The sequence below is a fragment of the Dendropsophus ebraccatus genome, chromosome 8 (assembly GCF_027789765.1).
Source record: "Dendropsophus ebraccatus isolate aDenEbr1 chromosome 8, aDenEbr1.pat, whole genome shotgun sequence".
Taxonomy (NCBI): Eukaryota; Metazoa; Chordata; class Amphibia; order Anura; family Hylidae; genus Dendropsophus; species Dendropsophus ebraccatus.
In genome coordinates this window covers 15,412,669-15,436,872 of record NC_091461.1, presented here as the reverse complement: position 1 = coordinate 15,436,872, position 24,204 = coordinate 15,412,669, and the positions used below count along the sequence as shown (strand labels likewise).

General features: G+C 45.4%; 1 protein-coding gene across 7 annotated transcripts in view; it reads right to left on the bottom strand.

The window, feature by feature from the left end:
• CLSTN3 (calsyntenin 3) overlaps positions 1 to 24,204 on the bottom strand; it is a 61,817-nt gene that overhangs the window by 19,405 nt on the left and 18,208 nt on the right. For 3 of the 7 annotated variants that reach the window (XM_069979879.1, XM_069979878.1, XM_069979880.1), the window contains 5 exons: positions 11,812 to 11,959; positions 2,452 to 2,574; positions 2,087 to 2,282; positions 926 to 1,134; positions 635 to 784 (listed from right to left, as the gene is read on the bottom strand). In XM_069979879.1, the coding sequence (XP_069835980.1) occupies positions 635 to 784; positions 926 to 1,134; positions 2,087 to 2,282; positions 2,452 to 2,574; positions 11,812 to 11,884 (751 nt within the window). In that variant the 5' untranslated portion in view covers positions 11,885 to 11,959. Of the gene's footprint in view, positions 1 to 634; positions 785 to 925; positions 1,135 to 2,086; positions 2,283 to 2,451; positions 2,575 to 11,182; positions 11,270 to 11,811; positions 11,960 to 12,191; positions 12,222 to 12,482; positions 12,725 to 13,354; positions 13,445 to 24,204 lie in introns of those variants that run through there. The other 4 variants (XM_069979881.1, XM_069979877.1, XM_069979882.1 and 1 more) reach the window with 4 other exon arrangements.

Genomic DNA, 24,204 nt, shown 5'->3' with positions numbered 1-24,204 from the left:
TATCTGATTGTTTTTATATTTCACTTGTATATACACTTAATGAATTATCTCTATATGATGTATTGGACACTATAAGATACATTGGACACTGGAAGGGTCAGTAGTTGCCCGATTATGATACACACTATATGTCACTATTCAGCACTGATACGCTAGAGTTTTGTTAATGGAGAAATACATAACACTATGAATATATTGATTTTCTGTATCACTGTACATTTAATTATGCTAATAATTGCTGCACATTTGATTGTTTCCCTAATTGCTGTGTAACACATTTAAGAGTGGTTTGGACACTGTGTAAGTCACGCTTGTCAATCTGTCATCCTGAAGTCCTTACCTACCTGATCTCCATTACCATTTTCAGGATCTCTGCTTGCTTTGGTAAAATTCTGCGACTGGGATCAAGTCTTGGCAAAACCATGTGCCCCAGTGTAAGGACCGGGCCACACAGTGCATCAGATCTGTCAGTTATAAAGAGACTTACACATTAGACGTGATAAGCCTTAGGGTGTAATGAACAAATGGTCCCATTTACTGACAGCAAGCAGAGATACTAAAAATTTCAATGACTGTAATGCTTTAGCATTCAAAACAGTTGGAAGATCCCCCCCCCTCCCCCATATGGTGGTACCTCTCCAGCTGGGTTTACAGGTAGGCTTCACTTGGATCTCCACCTCGGCATCCTCCACGGCTCGCTTCTTCCCGCAGTCATAGGCCGTGACCGTAAACCTGATCACACGCTCACTGCTGGCCTGCAGGGGCTGCGTATTCTTTATGTAACCTGTCAACAAACAAGGCCGATTAAGACATCCTTGTAGTTCTATCCAGTCCACAACTCAGCGCCAACTCTTATGGCTGCTATGAAAGGAGATGTCACCCAACTTTCCCATATTCCTACAAGATGATGAGAAGACTGGCTTACCATCGTTGTCGATTGTGAAGGGCACGTTGGGGGTGAGGATCTGGTAGAAGCAGACCTGGCTGTACTGTGGGGAGCAGTCCTGGTCCCACGCCTGCACCCGGAGCACCCGCTCGTACATACGACCCTCAGTGACTGAAGCTCTGAAGACCCGTTCACCAAACACAGGGGCAAACTCATTGACGTCATTGACCCGGACGTGAACCGTGGCTCTGTCGGAAGGAAGAAGGAGAAAAGTGAGAGATGGTCAAGAGATGGCAAAACTATGGTCACAAGGGTTTTGGTAGAAGTCCCACCATCTGACCTCCCATGTACAGTAGCTCTTTAGCACTGCAACCTGGTGAGGCCTTTAGAAGATCTTCAAGTGATCTTGACCCAGCAGCCTACACCAGTGTTCCCAAACTGTGGTTCTCCAACCATTGGCAAGCAGCATGCTGGGAGATGTAGTATGGCAATAGCTGAAGTGGCTTACACTTTAAGGCTAGGTTCACACTATGTAAGTTTCCGGCCGTAGCACGCTCCGTGAATAAGCGGCCGGAGATTTAATAGTTTGCGTACAATGGAAAGTATACGATCTACGGCTGCACAGTTCACACTACGTCCAAACTTACGCCTGGATCGTATGCGGTGCCGTAAAAAATGAACCAGACCATTGTTTCGGGACGGAAATGCTGTAACTTACGCCCGTAGCGTAACATGCGGTCCCGTACTTAGTGGTGATTTCTTCTTTTTTCCAGTTTCATTTGCCGATCCAAAAGGTTCTGTGGGGTGTCCGGGGCTAGCCGAAGATATCCCAGTAAAATACCGCTGTCAGATCGCTACGTACGCCGCTCGGGAAGCGTACGTAGCTTATGGGCGTAAGTTCGCAGACCGTACGTAGCCGGCCGCAACTTGCGTAAATTCCGGCCGGAGATTTACACGTATATGTCCGGCCGCGAAAAATATGCGGCCGGACATATACGTAGTGTGAACATAGCCTACCATCAGGCCCGGGCTGAAGCACTGGAGGCAGACCAGCCCACCCCTAGTGGGAGGAAACCCCGGCCCCTCTATGATATGGCTCCATTAGAGCTCCTCCTACTGGGGGTGGGCCGGCCCGCCTCCAGTGCTTCAGCCCGGGCCTGATGGTACATTTACTTTAATATAAATGTGGAGATCACTCACTTGTGAGATTTCTTGCTGTTGCTCCCATCCGGTCCCTCTCCGCAGTCATGGGCCTGGATGGTGAAGGTGTGCTCCCTCTGGGCCTCGCAGTCCACCGGACCCTTTGCTCGGATCAGACCTTCACCTGTTGTTCGATCTAGAACGACAGCTTCAAAGGGAGTTCCAGCCCCATGAATCCGGAACCCACAAATTTCACCTGTGAAAAGTAACGTCATTAATATGAAGTACAACCCTATAAACCAATGACCTCTGACCTGTGGCCCTCCTGGCTGACAACCAGCATGCCAGGAGCTGTCGTCATGCGACTACTGGAAGGGCACAGGTCAGAGTTCACTCTCATCGATCATCCAGTATTGGGCCAGTACCTGCATATCTTAATGGAGCATCTTTGTCCAGGGCGAAGAGAGGTGGGTTAAGTAAGACTGTGTTATCGTTCTCCATGATGATCCCCTGGTACTGGGCTTCCATCCATGGTTTATGTTTGTTACCTAAAAAACAGATGTTGCCTTTTAGTACTTGATGAACTCAATCTATAAAATACAGGATTATCCGTATGTCTGAAATGGAGAAATGTCCTGGCCTAAAATCCCACCATGGGCCAAGATGGAGAAACCCTGATGTTCTTCTCATGGTTCCTTGGATCTTCTATAGTTCTCCAGTTTTCTCTCAAACTCCTAAAGAATTCTGGGTTCCTATGACATATGTCCATTAGAACCATAAGGAAAGACAGCTGGCACTCTATAGAGGACTGCAGTGAGTATTGGTGGGCTTGGTGAACCGGGTGGTCTTTTTCTGCTGACAGTCCTCTATGTTTGTATATTATTACTGCAGAGCGGTGCATTATGAGATGCAGTCATCCCTGTACTCTGTTACTCCAGCTCTATATGGCAGGGGGTACAGTAGCCCTGGGCCCGCAGGCATCCTTCTATATATAGCTTATGTTCAGTATTACTGGAGGGATCAGCCACCCCCCATTGATGTTGGCTGAGGCCTAGATCAATCCCTTGTCTCCCAGAAGTTTGGCATCCATCCCAGACAATGTACGTTGGACAAAATACAGATGGCGGCAGCAGCCGTGTTTTTCTTCGGTCTAATTTTTCTCCATCTAATTTTTGCTCCTGTACAGTTTCCTGCCAGCAGCAAAAATAATGGAAACAAGGATTGGACCCCCTCTCTCATAAGGCCCCATAGCAGCCACATGGTCTTTCTATATGGTATATATAGTCTACAACAGTGAAACATACAATTCCCTGGTCAGGAAACTTGGCCCTCATGACTGGTACATGGCGGTAGTATTTGGGCTTTCTGTGGCTGTATTTTATGAAAATGTATCGTACTTTTTCGAACTATTTGACTATATGGTGGTATTATATGGACACTATATAGTGGTAGTATTTGTGCTTTCTGTGGCTATATTATAGGAAAACATATATTATTATGTAACTATATGATATATCTGGAGGTATTATGTGGGCACTGTATGGTGGTATTATTTTGTGTGACATTATTTGAGCACTGTTTGGCGGTAGTACTTGGACGTCTTGTGGCCGTATTATAAGAATTCTTTATGGCGATCTTATTTAGCTACTGCATAACATTATTAGTATACTAGGTCATGGTATTAGTTGGACGCTTTATGGCTATAATATTTTGAGCATTGTATGGCAGCCGTGTTTAGGCATTCTGTAATATAGATAATTTAGATTATTTTGGAACTATATGACAATATTATTTGTGCAATATATGGAGGTATTAGGTGGACACTATATTACTGTATTATTCTGTCACTGTAGGAAAAATTTAGGCACTATGGGGGAGATTTATCAAACTGGTGTAAAGTAGAATTGTCTTAGTTGCCCCTAGCAACCAATTAGATTCCATTTTTAATTCCTTACAGATTGTTTGAAAAATGAAAGGTGGAATCTGATTGGTTGCTAGGGGCAACTGAGCTAGCTCTACTTTACACCAGTTTGATCAATCTCCCTCTATATGTTGGTATTATGTGAACTCTATAGAGGCCTTGTTTTAGTTTGTATAGCAATTTATATTATGTAGATGTTGCTTTTTACCCCTATTTTTGCATTGTATGATTTATAAGGGTTTATAAGGGATCCTCTTTTACCATAAGTCTGGTTGCACATGCAATAATGAGGCCCTGTGGCTAGAACTATTATGGTGGCACTGGTGTATGGGCACTGGGAATCCGATAAAGGGTCAGATGACCAATGTCAGTATGGCTATGGTTATATATGGTTGGAAAAGCTCTTAAAGGTTTCAATAACATTATGGATTTGTGAGTTGTAAAAAATCTGTTTCTTACCCTCATCAGAATTAGGAGGACATACCCTTGGATTTCTGGCAGGGATTTCCCCTCTGTACGCCATGGACTTAGCTTCACACAATGGGACTAATCCCTGTCCTGGCTATACGAATGGAACGCCAGTTTACAAATGTTATAAGAATATATTGGGATGCAGTTTAGGAGTAGGATTCATGGGGAATATACATGCATTGTGTGAACACGCTTCGAAGGTCACCACCATAAGTGTTTGAAAGGCTAGGATGGCTCATCTACTAGATGTCTTATTAAGAACAAGATGAATGAACGGTTACTATCTCCATTAGCGAAACTATCTCACCAACTCTGAGTTTTCTCTAAAGGTCCTTTTACATGTACAGATAACAATGATTTTGAGGTCAACTCAAATGTTCCGATCAACGAAATAGGAACAAATTGTCATTCGTAGTTTGATCATTGCTGCATTAATATCAGAATTATTGCTTAAATTTGGACGATTTAACTTTTCTTTGCATAATAATCATCCCGTGCAAAAGGCCCTTTAGGCATCTCAGTAGACATGACACTTCTTGTTTCTATACAGTCTGGGGTCCCAGGAGCTTGATCTCTACCGGTGTTATGGTCCTTGCTAATGTGCCGATAAATCGCTCAAGCAATTGGTTACGACTTTGAAGCAATGTTTTTATTTTTTCAACAATTGTCGTTTAGAGGAGCAGATAAATTGTTGCAAAATCTTGTTTTTTGATTATTTTTGCTTTTACACAGAACAGACTGTTTAGACAAAGTATCGAAAATATCAGCGAACGACCAGCTAGGATTTATGGACCACGATTAACGATTTCTCGATTGTCCCTGTCACTACCTGTATTTACGCGACCAGATAATTGCTCAAATGTGATCGCTATCACACAGACCTGAACAGTTAATGCTCCGTGTAAAAGGACCATTACTTTTGAGGTTGGGTCCTGAAGCTTGAGCGGGGGGGGGCAAATGTTCCTGTCATACATATGTATGGACTATAAATGATGCACCATACTTGTCTGCACTCATGCAATGCAAAAAGTTCTGATCCAAAGGTATTATGGGTGCAGTTTGCCTTACTGCACCCTGGGGTGTATTAAAGATACCCCTGTTTCTTGCACCTTTGCTTTGGCTGATCTCACCATAACATATTTCCCTGTAATCCATTTTTCTACAGAAAAATCCTTGGTGCAAAGCGATTCATGTAGGGGCATCCAAAATAGCGACCAATCACATCCCAGCCTCCCCTGTTGCTGTGGGCAACACCTCCGCTAATTTTTATAAGTCTCCCCCATACAGCTACAAAAGAGGATTTTGCACTTTTTTTCCCTCTGCATCATAAATTACCTCCAGACACCGGGATAAAGCTCTGAATATATTTGACTGGCACCCAAAATCCCAAGGATTGTGTAAGCAGCTTTCACTCCGAGTCTCCGGCTGCCATCTGCTACCCCTCTTACACGGACTAGTGCCAGCATCTGCATTCTTGCAAAGCAAGTTAGTGTCATCTTAGCGGAGTTATAGCTACTGACTGCAGTGACCTTCAGAGAGAGAAGAAGTGTTTTCCCGAGTGTCTTGTGGGATTAGAACCGTCTCTCCCGGTCGGTCTATGACATTTAAAGGGGCAAAAGATTTAAGACGACAAGTGTGATGGAAAAGAACGGTAGGAGCGGTTCTGTATAATATGAGACGAGGACTGAGGCCGAAAACTGCACAGAAGACAATGCAGAGATATCACGTTATTCCAGCAGCTGGCACAAGGTGGTTCTTCTATAGGGCGATAGTTTCCATCTGCGGATCTCAAGCTGGTGCAAAACTTCAAGGGCGTGATGGGAGTTGAAGTTTTGCAACCACTGTCATCGGAGATACTGAGGTCTAATAACTAAACTCTTATCATAGAGAAATAGAGATCAAACCACCATAAAGAAGTATGAAAGTGGCAATCACAAAATGTCAGGCTTTAAGGAGAAGGTTCCCTATGAAGATCCAGAAGAGAAGGATGAAAGATGAGGGACAGTAGAGAGATGAAGAAAGCAAATATGAAGATTGAAGTCCAGTGGGAAAGTAAGTACGAGGAAGAAATGATGAGATGGAGAACATAAAGACGAGGAGTTAAGAAGATTGAGAATGTAAAGATGAGGGATAAAGATCATGAAGAAGAGGAAATAGGAAGGAAGACTATCGTAACATGAAGATGGAAAGGATGTACAATGGTGTAGAAGTAGGGAGATCTGGAACGTAAAGATGATGGAAGAAGGAGAGGGAGAACATAGAGATATCAAAGGAAGGGGGTCGAAAAAATAAAGACGGCATGCAGAGGAGATGAATTACATAAGGATATTGTAGGAAACATAAAGATGAGAAAGCAAATCAAGAATATAAGGATGATAAAGAAGGAAGATCAAGAACCTAAAGAAATTAAAGGAAGGAGGTTGAAAAGCTAAAGATTGTGTAGGAAGGAGATCAAGAACATAAAGATATTACATACAGAGAAGATGAATAACAAGGATATTGCAGGGAACAGATCGAGAACGTAAGGATGAGAGAGCAAAGCAAGAATATAAAGATGAAAAAGAAAAAAGTTCGAAAAGCTACAGAAACTGAAGGAGGTTGAGGAGCTAAAGATGGTGTAGAAAGGAGTTCAAGAAAATATAGATTATATAGGGAGGAGGCCAAGAATATGAGGATAGAAGAAGATATACAATGATGTACAAGTAGGGAGATCTAGAACATAAAGGTAATAAAGGAAGAAGATAAAGGATGTAACAAAGGATGAAAGAAGAGGAACATGAAGATGATTTAGGGAGTAGATAAAAAAAAACATATTGGTGATGTAGCAAAATGATCAAGAGCATGAAGATGAGAAAAAAAAAAAACAAGATCGGGAATGCTAGGATGACGTAGGGAGAAGATCAAGATTATAAATGAGAGCAGGGAAAGAGATGAAGAACACAAGGATGGTAGAAGGGTACGGCGAGGAGGAAAGGGGATTAAGGATGTAACGCTGAGAAAGGAAAGGATTTAAGAATATAAAGATGAAGAAAGAAGGAGATTGTGTAGAGGAGGTGGAAAAGGAGACGGACAGTGAAGGGATGAAGAGGCGAGGGGATTAAGACCACGAAGAGGAAGATTTATACTGTTAGGATCATGAAAGGAGATTTGAGCATAAAAATAAGTAAGGAGGAGAACATAAAAAAAGAGGAAATATAGAGATCTAGAACATAACGATAATGTAGGGAACAGAACAAGAATATAACGATAATGTAGGGAACAGATGAAGAACATACCAATCATGTAGGGATCAGATAAAGAACATGAAAAGGAGGAAGAGATCAAGAACATAACGATAATGTAGGGAACAGAACAAGAATGTAACGATAATGTAGAGAACAGATGAAGAACATATCAATGATGTAGGGAATAGGCGAAGAACATACCAATAATGTAGGAACAGATCGAGAACATGAAAAGCAGGAAGTAAAGAGATCAAGAACATAACGATAATGTAGGGAACAAATGAAGAACATACTGATAATGTAGTGGACAGATGAAGAATGTATCCATGATGTAGGGAACAGATGAAGAACATACCCATGATGTAGGAAACAGATGAAGAACATACCCATGATGTAGGAAACAGATGAAGAACATACCCATGATGTAGGAAACAGATGAAGAACATACCCATGATGTAGGAAACAGATGAAGAACATACCCATGATGTAGGAAACAGATGAACAACATACCCATGATGTAGGAAACAGATGAAGAACATACCCATGATGTAGGGAACAGATGAAGAACATACCCATGATGTAGGGAACAGATGAAGAACATACCCATGATGTAGGGAACAGATGAAGAACATTCCCATGATGTAGGGAACAGATGAAGAACATACTGATAATGTAGGAAACAGATGAAGAACATTCCCATGATGTAGGGAACAGATGAAGAACATACCCATGATGTAGGAAACAGATGAAGAACATACCCATGATGTAGGAAACAGATGAAGAACATACTGATAATGTAGGGAACAGATGAAGAACATACTGATAATGTAGGGAACAGATGAAGAACATACCCATGATGTAGGGAACAGATGAAGAACATACCCATGATGTATAGAACAGATGAAGAACAGAACAATGATGTAGGGAACAGTTGAAGAAATAAGAACAGGATGAAAGGTCATGAACATAGGAATATAGAGAAAGATCTGGAACAATAACCATAGAGAAGGAAGAAGATCAGGAACATATAGATGGTTGACAATGAATGGTGAAGAGACTTGGATTCAGAATTTAACGAAGAAGAGAGAAGACTAGAACAGAAGGATGGGAAAAGATGGATATGGATGAGATGAAGAATAATGAAGATAAGGATGGCAGGAGATAGAGGGACATAAACATGAGGAAAGTAGAAATATAAACGGATAAGGAAGATAATAAACCACAAAGAGGAGGAATAAAATGCTTTCCCTTTGCTGAGACCCCCAGCAATCTACTACTATCAGTAAAAGAACCGAAAAGCAGGTGTGCAATTCCTCTGCAGCACCCCCAGAGGATAAATTAGGTATTACAAGGTTATCACTAAAATTAGTAGGATGTTCAAGCAATTCTGGAGATACGCCGTAGCCAAGCATCTCACAACAACATAAAACAGCAACTAATAATATAATCCTAATAATATAAATGGACTACACTGGAAGACATATGGGGACACCCTTTGGTTTGCAGTCATGAGTTAGATGAAGTCCAGTATACAGTCACACAGTCTTCATAGAAAAGCAGTGTCATAGCTTTTCTCCATGTCACTTTGTCAAATAAGGACTAAGGGGGCGCTGTGGTAGCACTGACACCCCAGTCCTGGAGCCTGAGGGGGCACAAGAGTCCCTCTGCCATGTAAGACTTTGCATTAGGGCCCTGGTACAGATTTTGCATCACCCAACACCAGGGCCCAAAGAGAGTCCTAGTAGAGGCCATAATGGACCAATATCCATATTACTGGGCTTCGGCTGTCCAGGCATGATGGGAGTTGTGGTTTTGCAATAGCTGGAGGCTCCCTGTACATTTGGGAGCACTGCCGGCTGTATCTATGAGCTCTCTATGGGGCGTAGGTATGAGCCGCGTGTTTACCCCATACATTATGTATACCATCACATGCGCGTTTTGTCTGCCGAGCTGTTTTCATTAATCATTAACTCCTTTCGCTTCTGAACACAAATAGAACGTGCGACGAGCATCTGTCACTTTTCCGCCGTCATCATCCTCAGCCATCGCTATATTAGGATCATGCCGAGCTCTGTCGACCGGGGATGGAGGAGATTGATTTTTTTTTTTTCACAATCCTCGACAAGAGCTCCCCCGACCTTCACACCCTGCGCGTTCCCTACAGCTACATCCAACCATTGCCTAGCAACGTCCGGGGCAGCCGGCTGCAGCCATGCTCCTATGGAATCTATACTGGAACACCATAGTCCTATAGCTGACCTCCACTGAGACTGCAGTCACCCCCTCCTCCTCCAATACAAAAGGAAGCTGAGATATGGGGTGCTGTTTGTAAGGTCTTAAGAGTACAAAATAGACCCCGAGGACTGACAAAGGGCCAAGTCCCCCGATGTTATACCCAACCAAAGCCTAGTGTGGGAACCAGGCAAACAGCACCTTATGCCTCAGCTTCCTAGTTATACATAGCAATAATCAATGTGTAACAATCACTGCAGTTATCCCTCTCCTGCAATATCACACTCAAGGAAGCTGGGATATAGGGTGATGTTTGAAAGGCTTTCACACTATAGAGCGGTTTTAGCCATCCCTGTGCTGCCTATAACATGGATGACAATTCCTGTAGATCATACCCTGCCCTGAAGCAGTTCTACAGTTTTAGGACCAGGCAGGCAACACAGCTCCATATATCTCAGCTTCCTATATTCATAAATAATTGGCTTTGAGACAGGCAATAATCAATGGGTAACAATGTCCACAGTTAACACCGCTTCTCCAATGTCACACTAATAGAGGTCAAAGAAGCTGAGATATGCGGAGATGTTTGCAAGTTCCCATTATGGAGCTGTTTTAGTTTCCCCTGTGATGCCTGGGACATGGGTGACAAATCATCTGTGTCATGCCCAGTCCAGAAACAACCAAAGCAGCTCTATATTCTGATGGCCAGGCAAACAGCTCAACATATCTCAGCTTCCTACATGGCAAAAATCAGAAGGACCTATAATATTGTTCATCCTGAGCTTCCTGGTGCATGATGCCAGAACTAAGGTAAAGATTGACGCTTACGTCCATAGTACGTAAACCGATCAAATGAAGAGAAGCAAATGGGAAATGCCATATTAATATAAGTGAACCATTACGGCATGACTGTACAGACTGCTGTGCCTTTCAGAGTCCATGGAAAGCTGAGTGTCATCTCCTTAATAGGTGCTACAGATGCTATTGTCACCAAGTGTCTGTTGGATGAGATATCTACAACCAATAAATCGCTCCCTGATCCCATCGGAGAGCTGCAAACTAATGTGCCCAAGCTCACTGAGTCAGGTGTTTCTGACCGATGCCGTAAAGCAAACTTGCAAAACCACTGAAATTCTGGTTCTGCACTCCCTGTCCAGCCGATCCTAGTTTTGCAGCAGCTGGAAACCACAGGTTGGGCAAACTGCTCGAACGGCTGTAAGACTACAACTCCCAGCATGCCAAATGAGGACTGCAACCTGCAACTCAAAGCATTGTAGCAGAGCTGTGTGCGTTCTGAATATTCAGCACTTTGTTTTACGTCGTCCTATTAAAGACATGGAGATTGTGGCTCCCAGTTTGCATTTTCAGGGTAACTGGAGTCACAGATGATTCATGTGGCTTCCATAACAAGGGTTGTCACCCCACTTTCCTACGCTCCTAAGTGACACATTTACTAGTGGGCAATGCAGACAAGAGTTTCCATGACAACCCCATGTGGTGGCGGCCATATTGGCTGTCACCCAGCTTTCCCAGACTCTGAAATAGTAAAGTTTTCCAATGAGGCAGTAGAAACAAAAGTCTCCATGGCAATCCCTGGAGTGTCTGTCACGGTGGCCATATTGCCTTTCCCAGACTCTGAAATAATACTTTTTATGTGACAGATCTTGAAGAACTTTTAGTGGCGGCCACTTTGCCTATCACCCAGCTCTCCCAAACTCCTAAATGGCACACCTAAATTTTCCAGCAAAACCACAAGTCTCTATGACAACACCTGGAGGACCTGTAGTGGCGGCCATATTGGCTGTCACCCAGCTTTCCCAGACACAGACATTAGAAATCAACAGAATTGATGTAATATGGGGATCTCTATTGCACTGTATACTTTCCCTACTACATACACAGTATATACAGGGAGCACCCCCTATCTCTATACTGACCTTTATTGCAGGTAACGGCGTGCAGAACAGCCGTGACTAGAAGCACCGACAGGCAGACGTCTCTCTGGATCATTCTTAGCTGTCGCCTGTGGTCTCGCTGCACATACGGGGGGATGTCTCGCTGCCTTCAGTGGCGTTGTCTGTGGATCTGTAGGACAACAACAGAAAAAAAACCCATTATCAATCTAGATGGATGACGTCTCTCCGTAACATTGCAGACAGTCTCATCTATCAAACCTGTCAGTGCAGTCTCTCACTGTCTGAAGGCTGTCTATACACTGACAACTGTCTCGCCTATGATAATCCAGCAGTCTACCATATCGATTCAGTCCGCCCAATGGGTTAATTGTAACGTTGAAGTGATATACACCCCCTGTCACCTTCCAGGCTGTCTATTCTACATCACAGGCTGCAGTCTCTCTCTGTCCCCCTGTAATCTCAATATCTCAATGTCACAGGTTGCAGTTACTATCATGCTGCCGCCCACCCTGGTTTCTGCCACCGGTGCAACGTGCCCCTGTATCCGTGCGGTGGGATTATGCTGTACCGATGGATCAATGCCCTGGTGATGTGGGTGATGCTCTGCCATAGAGGTGTATGTGATGCTCTGCAAGAACGCACAGCACAGGGAGGATGCTCTGCAGCCTTGCACCTAGACCCGTGATGCTCACCTGGAATCCTCTGCCTTCGGGTGGGTGGACGGCAATTATTTAAAGGATTATAAGACGGGGAAAAAATTGCAAAAAAAAATAAATAAAAAATTGGTCAGGTTGGTGGATCTGCTGAAGGAGAAATGATCTGCTGAGAGGTGTACTTGGGGGGGTGGGAGAGATGCTGTGCTCCGGGGGAGATGCTCTGCGTTGGGGAGGGAGATGTTGAGCTTCAGGGGGATGCTTGGCTCCGGGGGAGGGTCTGTGTAATGTCCTTAGGATGGAGCAGAGTCTAGCAGCACTGCAGGATGACATCAGCCGCAGACTGGCAGCTCCACACAACCAATGGGAGAGCTGCTGCAGGTGGTGGAGGGGAGAGGAGGGCGGCGGTGGTCCTTACCCCCCTCCCTTCCCCTCCACTACCTTGTGCTTCATGTCCTCTCCGTTTCTCTCCCCTCCCTTTCCCCCACCCACCATATTACATTCTGTCTTCCCACATTAGTGTCTCTACAAGGTCCCTACAGCCAAGGCGTGAGATGAGGGCGAGAACAAGGGGGGCATAAACATTTTCACTAGCTAAAAATAAAATGGCGTTCATGTGAATGTATATAAACATGTCCATGGATAGATCTATATTGTATGTATATAGTACACAGATAGCTGGAAATGATGGATCTGCTGGGGGGAGCCACAACAGGTGACCTGCATACAGTGACTAGTGAGGGCCCGGATGATGAGGACAGGGGCCCCGGCTGAGGGGGGGGGGGGGGGGGGGGGGGGGGAAATTAGGGGCCATTAAGACAAAGGGAGAAAATAGGAGGAGATTTAGTGAATGGATTCATTCATTTGTTCTGCAAATTCATCAATACATTGTAATTCCTGTAATCTGGCACCTGATAATCCAGAAATTCTGATAATCTGGAGCAGATAAAGAAGATATTCTATAATGTAGGTTCTTAGGATTTGTAGTAAAATCACCACCCTTGAGTTCCTGTAAAAATAAAAAAAATCTAAGACCATGATAAAAAACTACATTTTTAATTTTTTGTGTGCAGAAGGTTTCTACGTTGACTAAGGGCCCTATTCCATGGGTCGATTTATCGTTCGAATTATCGTTACATCGTTCGGATCTAAACGATAATCGTTCGGTTGAAAAGCAGTTAACAATTACACGACGAACGAGAAATTGTTGATCGTTTTATAAGACCTGGACCTATTTTTATCGTTGCTCGTTCGCAAATTGTTCGCATTGTATAAGACGTTGTTCGGTCGTTCACAGTAGCAACGAACGCAATAGCAACGACAAGACGACCACAAGTACGATTATAAGGAACGATTATCATTCCATGTAAATGGGTGAACGATTTCAGGTCGTTTGAAATCGTTTATCGTTAACGATTATGCTAACGATAATCGTCCCGTGGAATAGGGCCCTAAAGGGTGTGGGCAAGTTTTTTTTTATGTTGGTTTGATAATCCAGAGTATCTGATAATTCAGCATTAGCCATGTCCTGTGGGTCACGGATTGGAGAAGCCTCAGGTATATTGTATATCAAAGCTCTGGTTTCCATAGACATTTCATATACTTTTCTATGATATGATAATATATTTTATGATATGATAATCCATTTTCTATTAGGTTCCATTATTGCCAGATTAAAGGAATTATGAACACCTATACAGAGAGCGACACAGTGCCCCCACAACATAATACTAACAAACACTGTGTCCCCACAATATAATACTACCACACACAATTGCCCCCACAATATAATACTACCACACACAATTGCCCCCACAACATAATACTACCACACACAGTGCCCCCACAACATAATACTACCACACACAGCACACCCACAACATAATACTAGCATAAACAGTGCCCCTATATTTTAATGCTACCACACACAGTGCCCCCACAACATACTACCATACACAGTGCCCCCACAACATAATACTACCACACACTTTGCCCCCACAACTTACTACCACACACAGTGCCCCCACAACATAATACTACCACAAAGGATCCCCACAATATAATACTATCACAAATAATGCCCCCACAACATAAAACTACCATACACAGTGCCCCCACAACATAATACTACTATACACAGTGCCCCCACAACATTATACTACCACAAACAGTGCCCCCCACAACGTAATACTACCACACACAGTGCCCCCACAACTTAATACTACTACGCACAGTGCCCCCACAACGTAATACTACCACACACAGTGCCCCCACAACACAATACTTCCAAACATAGTGCCTCCACAACATAATACTACCACACACTGTGCCCCATAACATAATACTACCATACACAGTGAAACCACAACATAATACTACAACACACAAAGCCGCCACAACATAATACTACCACACACAATGTGACCACAACATAACACTACCACACACAGTGCCCCCACAAAATACTACCACAAACAGTGCCCCGCAACATGATACTACCACACACAGTACCCCCACAAAATACTACCACAAACAGTGCCCCGCAACATGATACTACCACACACAGTGCCCCCACAACATAATACTACCACACACTTTGTCCCCACAACATAAGACTACCATACACAGTGCACCCACAACATAATAATACCACACACAGCGCACCCACAAAATAATACTACCATAAACAGTGCCCCCACATTTTAATACTACAACACACCGTGCCCCCACAACATAATACTACCACACACAGTGCCCCCACAACATAATATTACCATAAAGGGTCCCCACAACATAATACTATCACAAACAATGCCCCCACATCATAATACTACCATACACAGTGCCCCCACAACATAATACTACCATACATAGTTCCCCCACAACATAATACTACAACACACAGTGCCCCTGCAATATGATACTACCACACACAATGCCCCCACAACATAATACCACACAGTTGATACCACCACACAAAGTGCCCCCACAACATGATAGTGCTCCCTGTAATTCCACCCAAATATAATACTGCTCCACACATGTCCCCAAATAACGACAGTGCTACATACAGTGAACGTGCTACTGCTACATCATGATGCTGCCATACACATGTCTCCAAAACACTATACCCCCATACACAATGTTCCTAAAACACACACACATATATATATATATATATATATATATATATATATATATATATATATATATATATATATATATATAGTGGTCCTGGTAATGTATATCCTGCCCGCCCCCCTGCAGCCCCGATCGCCCCGCAGCCCCCGGCCGCACGATCGCCCCCAGCCCCGCAGCCCCCGGCCGCACGATCGCCCCCAGCCCCGCAGCCCCCGGCCGCACGATCGCCTGCAGCCCCCCAGCCCCCGGCCGCACGATCGCCCGCAGCTCCGCAGCCCCCGGCCGCATGATCGCCCGCAGCCCCCAGCCCCGCAGCCCCCAGCCCCGCAGCCCCCGGCCACACGATCGCCCCCAGCGGCCGGGGGCTGCGATGCTGGGGGCGATCGTGAGGTCGGGGGCTGCAGGGCGGGGGGCGATCGTGCGGCCGGGGGCTGCGGGCGATGGTGCGGTCGGGGGCTGCGGGGCTGGGGGCGATCGTGCGGCCGGGGGCTGGGGGCGATATACATTACCTGATCCCGGCTCCTGCTTGCTTCAGCGGCTCCCGGCACGTTCCGCCCGGCCAATCAGTGCGCTGCCCCGCCGCAGCGCACTGATTGGCCGGGGGCGGGCCGTGAAGACACCGGGAGCCCCGAAGCAAGCAGGAACGGGGACCCGGTAATGTATAATGTCCGGCGGCCGGGGGGTTAATGGGGCGGGCTGCAGACAAAATCGCAGCAGGGATGTACATCCCTGCTGCGAGTTTCTCTGCTATTGAAAGTATAGGGCCAGGATCTGCAGCGAGTCTCGCTGCAAAAACGCAGCAAGGAGACTCGCTGCAGATCCGGCAAGTGGGTTTGTAACCCTATGGAGTTTCTATACATTATACTCCACATGCTGATTGCTGTACTGTACAGTAACTTATCACATATCCAGCTGCTGTGTTATCAGGGTTATACAGTTACTATACATTATACTCCACATGCTGATTGCTATAATGTACAGTAACTTATATATCACATATCCAGCTGCTGTGTTATCAGGGTTATACAGTTACTATACATTATACACCACATGCTGCTATACTGTACAGTAACTTATATATCACATATCCAGCTGCTGTGTTATCAGGGTTATACAGTTACTATACATTATATACCACATGCTGATTGCTATACTGTACAGTAACTTATATTATCACATATTCTGCTGTTTCTGAATGTTTGTTTCATTTGTTTTACATGTTATTCAGAATATAAAATCATTATTTTTGGGGCGTGGAACCAATTGTCTGCATTTCAATGATTTCTTATGGGAAACTTTGCTTTGGTATAAGAGTGGATTTGGATTACACGAATTATGCTCGTAATCCAAGGCACCACTGTATATTATTACAGTTCCCCTAATAAAGTGGTAGTGCCACAAAAATATCCTATCCATTATAGGGCCACACAAATACCCCCCCCCCCCAAACAAGCCATTACTGCACAGTGCCCCCCTCCACAGAAATAATGGTGCTAAACAATGCTCCCTAAAATTTCACATTGTCCCCAGAAATGTTCTACCTACACAGTAAATCTCAGTTATGCCCTCATAGGGGGATACAAATATTATATAGCTGCTATTATTATTATTATTATTATTATTATTATTATCTATTTCTCTCACTTATCAGCCCTTAGTAAATAATTTTGTATATACAGGTCTATGCGTTTCCATGGTTACAGACTACAAGTACGCCCTGTGTAGTCAGATCCCCACTCCTTCTGCCTCTTTTTTTCTTCTGTTTGTAGGTGATAAGACAAATGACATAATGCTGTTAACCATAGCTAGACTGATACACTGTAACAAACCCTCAGCTCTGTGAGCAGGACAAAGCTCAGAGCCGGCAAACTCAAATATTAGAAGTAAAGATGGTGGGTAAGAAATTCCGTGTATACAGATGTAATACTGCAGCTATACCATGTATAGTCTATAGAGGAGAGCTGTGGGGCCGCATCCACTGCCCGCTGGGCACCCCACTACTTCGCTGGCAGGTAGGGCAGGTTATGTAAGGATTTATGTAATTTCTGTGTGTTCTCAGTAACGCGATCCTGCCAGTAGTGAAGGGATTAGGATAAGACAGAGAATAGGGATAAATTTCTAATCCCAAACTCTTTGTCACTGCGGAGACGCCCAGCGCTTTCACTTATTATACACACAGGATTATACACCCTGAGATTGATATACCGCTCTAAAAACACATACATAGCTCATGCGCTCAGGTTTGCCGTCTGCTAAAGAGGATTTCAGGGTGGCCCAGGTTAAAGTCATAATATCATGTATTATTCTGAGCAAATTTTTAGCTGTAAAATACACTGCCGGTTCATTTTTTCCTTATGTATCTTTATAACGGTCCAAGTAAGAGCTCTATATCCTCTACAGAGACATGGATTGAAAGGATAACAGTCTGGCGGCTAGCACCCACCACTAGAGGGAGCTCATGATCCTCAATTACATCCTGTATTATAATCAAGAGCTGCACTCACTATTCTGCTGGTGGGGTCACTGTGTACATGCATTATATTACTGATCCTGTGCTGATCCTGAGTTATATCCTGTAATTCTTTTTATTAGAAAAATATAAAAACTAACAAACAAGGCATATCTGGCCATAACTTAAACATAACAGTAAATTACATAAATAACAAATAATAATGATAAACCATTGTAATAGTATAAAGCAAAAATGAAATCTTTAACCTTTTGCCACCAGGCCAGCCCAGCATTCCTACTTAACAAAAATAGATAAATAAATAAAATAAAATAAATAAATAAAAATGTTTTCAATCCAGGCAAAATAAGCCATAAAACTTAAACTACAAAGCCATCCTCGGCTGTAATCATAACTAAAGAGAAGCCACCCTGGCTAAAAAAAACTCCCAAACCTGGGTTATAGTAAATAAACAAAACAAACACACACATACAACCACCTTTAGACCAACACACGACCACCTGATACTACAAACAATAACTATACATGAACTGAAAATGAAAGCCATCCAGGCGTAACCAAAAGAAAGCATATAACATATCAGTATAAAAATAAAATACTAACTAACTGGTTATTCCAGTACAACACTCGGGCCCGGCTGCCCTGAAAAACTAAAAAGGTACCTAAACACCAGTAACAGCGAAACAAACCACCAGTAACAGCGAAACAAACCACCAGTAACAGAGAAACAAAACACACAACACTTCTAGCTATTACCTACGTGCCCCTCCACCTTCCCCTAGACCCCAGTGTGAGCTCAGTTCATGGAGTCAAAGTTCAGTCCATTTTTGGTGTCAGCTCCATTCAGCCCACACCTTCCCACAGACCCCGCCCCCCATATCCCCCCTCCCAACCTATTCTGTATCCCCTCATATATACAATATATACAATGACTATAATGTCCATAAAGTTCATATGGCTTATTCAGCCATAACCCTGCCTACACTTATCACAAAACATATATTAACATAAACATAGCACACCATAATAACATAACACAACAATATTATAATAAGGCCCAAGTTCGGTAGCCTGTAAGCCCTTTATACCTACTGCTGACCAGAAAAACAAAACAAAAAGCTAAAGTGGCATGCACCAGCCCTCCACCGGGATCGGAGGATGGCAGACCGGGTACAAGAAATTTATAAACTATCCCTTACTATCTTACCCTGCTCTCCCCCTATCTCTAACCCTAAGTTTAAACTGACCCTACGCGCTTTCCCTACTGCTGTCCCTACCTGCTCTGTCCCTAACCAGAATTATGGTCCCTCACCCAGTGGGCTCAGTACCTAGGGCACAGCAAAAGAAAAACCTCTCCACAGGAGAGAAGCCCTACTTGTGCCCAGCCTGCCATACTCCAAAGACCTGATCTTCCCGAGGTCACCAGTGATGTTCCTACAGACCTCCACCTCGGAGAGGACTCTACGCTGTGTAGATACTAGACACTGTGCGTTCCACGTGTGGTACCTAACCACTAAGCTGACTAGAAATAACGTGCAGCGATCTCGGCCACCCAGGTTCCTGAATGCCCCATAAGCCCACTCCGGATAGGTGAAGCTGACTAACTGACTCCAACCTATGGAGGCGCCCACCCTGGTGTAAACCCCTATATTGAAGGGACAATGAAGCAGGAAATGATCCATGCTTTCCAGCGTATTACCACACTCCTCTCGGGGACACCCCCGATCATCGGAGCTCCTGCACTTCAAATTGTCCCTTACATATAGCTTCCCCTGGAAGCAGCGCCAAGCCAAGTCCCAAAACTTCTGAGGGATCCGTTTCGAGTTTAAAAGACTAAGCCCAACCTCTAGATCCTGACCTGGGCAGTCCCTGAGCGCCAAGGGCTTCTGGAAATGGGTCAACAGAACCCTTTGGTCAAGGAATTTCCTCGACTGAGTCCTGATTTCCCACATTCCCAGACCCCACCGACGTATCATCTTCAGAGTCGGGGTAGCGTAAGCCGGAAGATACCCATGGGGTGTACGAAGGTCCTTCACTCGCCCTCCTGTCTCCCATTCCTGGAAGAAAGGCCAAAACCATTCCCTGCAGGAGAGTACCCACGGAGGAGCCCTCTCTTTCCAGAGGTTTGCGATGTTAGCTTTTAAGAAGGTGTTCACTAAGAACACCACAGGGTTCACCATAGACAAACCCCCAAGTCTCCTCGTGCGGTACGTAACCTCTCTCTTGACCAGGTTCAGCCTATTCCCCCATAACAGCTGGAAGAACAGGCTGTACATCCTAGTATAGGAAGCCTCTGGCAAGATACATACACTGCCCAGGTAGATGAACAAAGGGAGCAGGTACTATTTGATCAGGTGTACCCTTTCCCTTAAGGTTAAGGACCAACCCTTCCACTGGTCCACCTTCTGAGCGGCATTCTGGAGCCTACCATCCCAGTTTTTAGTGGGGTAATCACCCTGGCCGAATGTAATGCCTAGGATTTTTGCCGAGTCTTGGGGCCCTGGAAGGGTGTCCGGGAGATCAAACTCGGGATCTCCCCCTCCCAGCCAGAGACTTTCACACTTATCCGGGTTGATGCTGGACCCAGATGCCTCTGAGTAGCGGTCCACCTCCGACATCACCATATCGACCTCCTCTCTCGAGGACACGAAGATAGTGACATCATCAGCGTATGCTACCACTCTCAGGGTGGCTTCTGGCTCCTCCAGGCTCATCCCGACCCCTGCCAATGGTCCACAACCAACCCTCCTAAGGAAAGGGTCGATCGCAACACATACAACAGTGGGCTCAAGGGACAGCCCTGGCGAACACCAGACCCAACCTCAAAAGAGCGGCCAGACCAACTGTTCACCAGCGGAAAACTCTCTGCCCCTGCATACAAGATCTTAAGCCAATTGACAAAAGTAGCTGGTAGGCCATATCTCCGAAGGACAGACCAGAGGTACTCGTGGTTCACCCGATCAAATGCTTTGGCCTGATCCAGGGACAGCAAGTACCCCTTCCAAAGACCCGCACTACTCCGCTCCACTGCCTCCCTGACACTAAGGACAGCACTTAAGGTGCTTCGGCCTGGAACAGAGCAGTGCTGAGCCTCCGAAAGGAGCCGGGGTGCAAACTTCACCAGCCGATTAAACAGTATCTTGGCCAGAATCTTCCTGTCCGTATTGAGAAGAGCTATGGGTCTCCAATTCTCAACACTGCTCGAATCTTTACCCTTTGACAAAAGAATCAGGGCTGACCTCCTCATTGACCTTGGCAGAGTGCCCGAGGAAAGACACTCATTGAAAACCTCGGTCAAGAGGGGAACCAAGAGGTCCCTGAAGGTCTTATACCACTCAGATGTTAAGCCATCTGGACCTGGCGACTTCTTCAGGGCAAGCCCTTCAATCGCCAGTCTAACTTCCTCTTCCCTGATCTCTTCTGCCAAAACGCCAAAAGAGGGGTCTACCCCTGCCTCAGGAATGGCGTCAGCCAGGAAACCTGACATCACATCCCGATCTAGATCCTTCCTCCCCAAGAGGTGTGAGTAAAAGGATCTGACAACCTCCAGGATCCCTGATCTGGACCGGTTCAGAGATCCCGTACTATCAACCAGTCCAGTCACAATCTTACTATTCACTGACATCTCACAGTTTCTGTAGGGGTCGGGCGAGCGGTACCTCCCTAAATCCCTCTCAAAAACTAATGATGCGTGCCTATCATACTGACACCTCATGAGCAAGGCTTTCACTCTGGAGATCTCCTCTCTACTACCTCCAGTCGAGATGCTCAAGTTTCCTCCTCAGGCCCTGATACACACGATACCTATTCAGAGACCTGAGGCTCGAGAGCTGGCGGAAGAACCTCGCAACCCGCTTCTTGAATATCTCCCACCACTCTGACTTACTACTACATAGGCCCAGTAGAGGTACCTGACTCTGAGGAAAATCCTCAAAGGACTGTCTTACCTCTGCTTCTTCCAGGAGGGACGAATTCAGCCTCCAGTAGCCTGTACCCATCCGGGGGGTCTCTGAAACATTCAGGGAAAACAAAACTAGACAGTGGTCGGAGAACTCCACCTCAACCACGGACACTGCGGAAGAGACGGCTTCCTCCTTTAAATAAAACCTGTCTAATCTAGACCTGCAGCTACCTCGATGATAGGTGAAACCCGCGTGGCCTGAGGGTGTCCGGATGTGGGCATCCTCTAGGCGAGCTTCCCTAACTATACTAATCAGTGCCATGCTATCATAAGCCAGCTTGTCTTTGGCGCCTCTCCTGTCCTGAGACCTCGTGATAGTATTGAAGTCTCCACCAAAGATCACCTGCCGACTCGTAAAAAGAAAGGGCTTAATCCTCATGAAGAGGCTTTTACGGTCCCACTTAGTCTGTGGGGCATAGATGTTAATGAGCCTGAGCTCTTGCCCCTTCATGAGGACATCCAAGATCAGGCACCTCCCCATTTCCAACTCAATAACCCGTCTGCATTCTACAGGAGCGATAAAAAGGACCGCCACCCTACTATACGGCTCAGCCACAAGAGACCAGTGTGAAGGTCCATGCCTCCACTCTCTCTTGGCTTTTATTAGAGAGGCTAGATCTGTCAACCTGGTCTCCTGCAAAAACAAAATGTCGGCGTTAATACGACCGAGAAAATCAAAGGCTGCAAATCTAGCCGTATCAGACTTAATGCTGGCACAGTTAATGGGTGCCAGCGTCAATGGGGTGAGTGCCGCCATCATGGGTGATCGAGTTAGACGGCCAAATTAACATTTTACTTTTTCTCTTTTTATTCCCTTTGTCATGTTCTGAAGAGGAAGACTTACTTTCTTTACACCTTTTTTTAGAAGTAGACAAATCCATATCACACTCATCTCCACCTGACTCCAGGTTTTCCCCACCCCTTGAAGTACATGGTTCAGCAAGACGAGGCTCGGTGCCCCCTGGAGGCTTCTTTGCCCGTGATACTTCACCCTCGGTCTCCCTCTCCGAAGAGGAGGGAGAGATGTTTTCATGGGATTGGTATCGATTTGACAGGTTAACCAGAGGGGGGTTGGTCGGGCTTCATTTTGGTACCAGGCCCACAACTCGAGAAGAGGAGGACTTCACCCTCCCACTCCTTCTTTTCCGGTTGCCCTTTCTACGTTTTTTATCTTGCCACCTTTGTTCTTCCTTACCAAAACTTTCATATTGGGAAGATTCTGAAGTGGCTACTTCGCCTTCCTCTCTACGAAGCCTCACAACCTCTTCATTCAACTCATCCTCCCCCACGGCCTCAGCCACATCAGAGCCTGCCTCAGGAGCAGGACCAGGTGCTATTCCTGCCACCTGGGAATCCTCCAGTTCCCTACTCCTTCGGCGTTTCTCCTCCCGCCTAAGCTTGGAGGGGCTCTTTCCTTTGTTCTTTTCTTTCCTCAATGGCCCTGTTGCCCCTTCACCTCTGCTTGCACCCTCCCCAGCCAAGGCAAACTTATGGCTCTCCCTAGCTGGAGCAGCCGCTGCATTGGCAAAGGATCGGGGACAACGGCTGAATGGGTGACCAAGGTCACCACACAGGTGACACCTAATCCGCCCACAGGATGCGGCTAGATGATCTGTCCCCCCACACAGTGCACACACCTGGTGCAATTAGCACTAAAATGTGTGGGGTCACCGCACCTGTGGCAAAACTTAGGCTGTCCCTGGTAAAAGATCTGGATGCGATCGCGTCCGAGGAAGGCAGCAGATGGTATGTGGGCAACCGTGTTACCTGTACGTCTTAGTTTGACAGAAAACGTCCAGGCCCCAGACCAGATACCATGTTCATCAAAATTCTTTTTGGGCATGTCTGTCAAATCCCCAAAGCGACCAAGCCAGGTCATGATATCATAGCAAGAAAGCGATTCGTTACGGGTTAGAACTGTTACTTTCTTGACCGCACTCTGACGGGATATCGCCTTTACGGTACAACCCCGCCAGCCAGGCGTGTCTTTCACCAGCTCATAATTTGACCAGAAGAGTTCTAGACCCTCTGGCCGTACGAAACTGATGTCAAACTCAGACAGGCCGTAGGGGTGGATCAGGGCATAGATGTCGCTTGCCCTGAAATCCATCTGAAAGAAAAGCTCCACAACTTTTGCCCGCGATGGGCACGCATCACTGCCTCTCCATATCAGACGGACCACATACCTA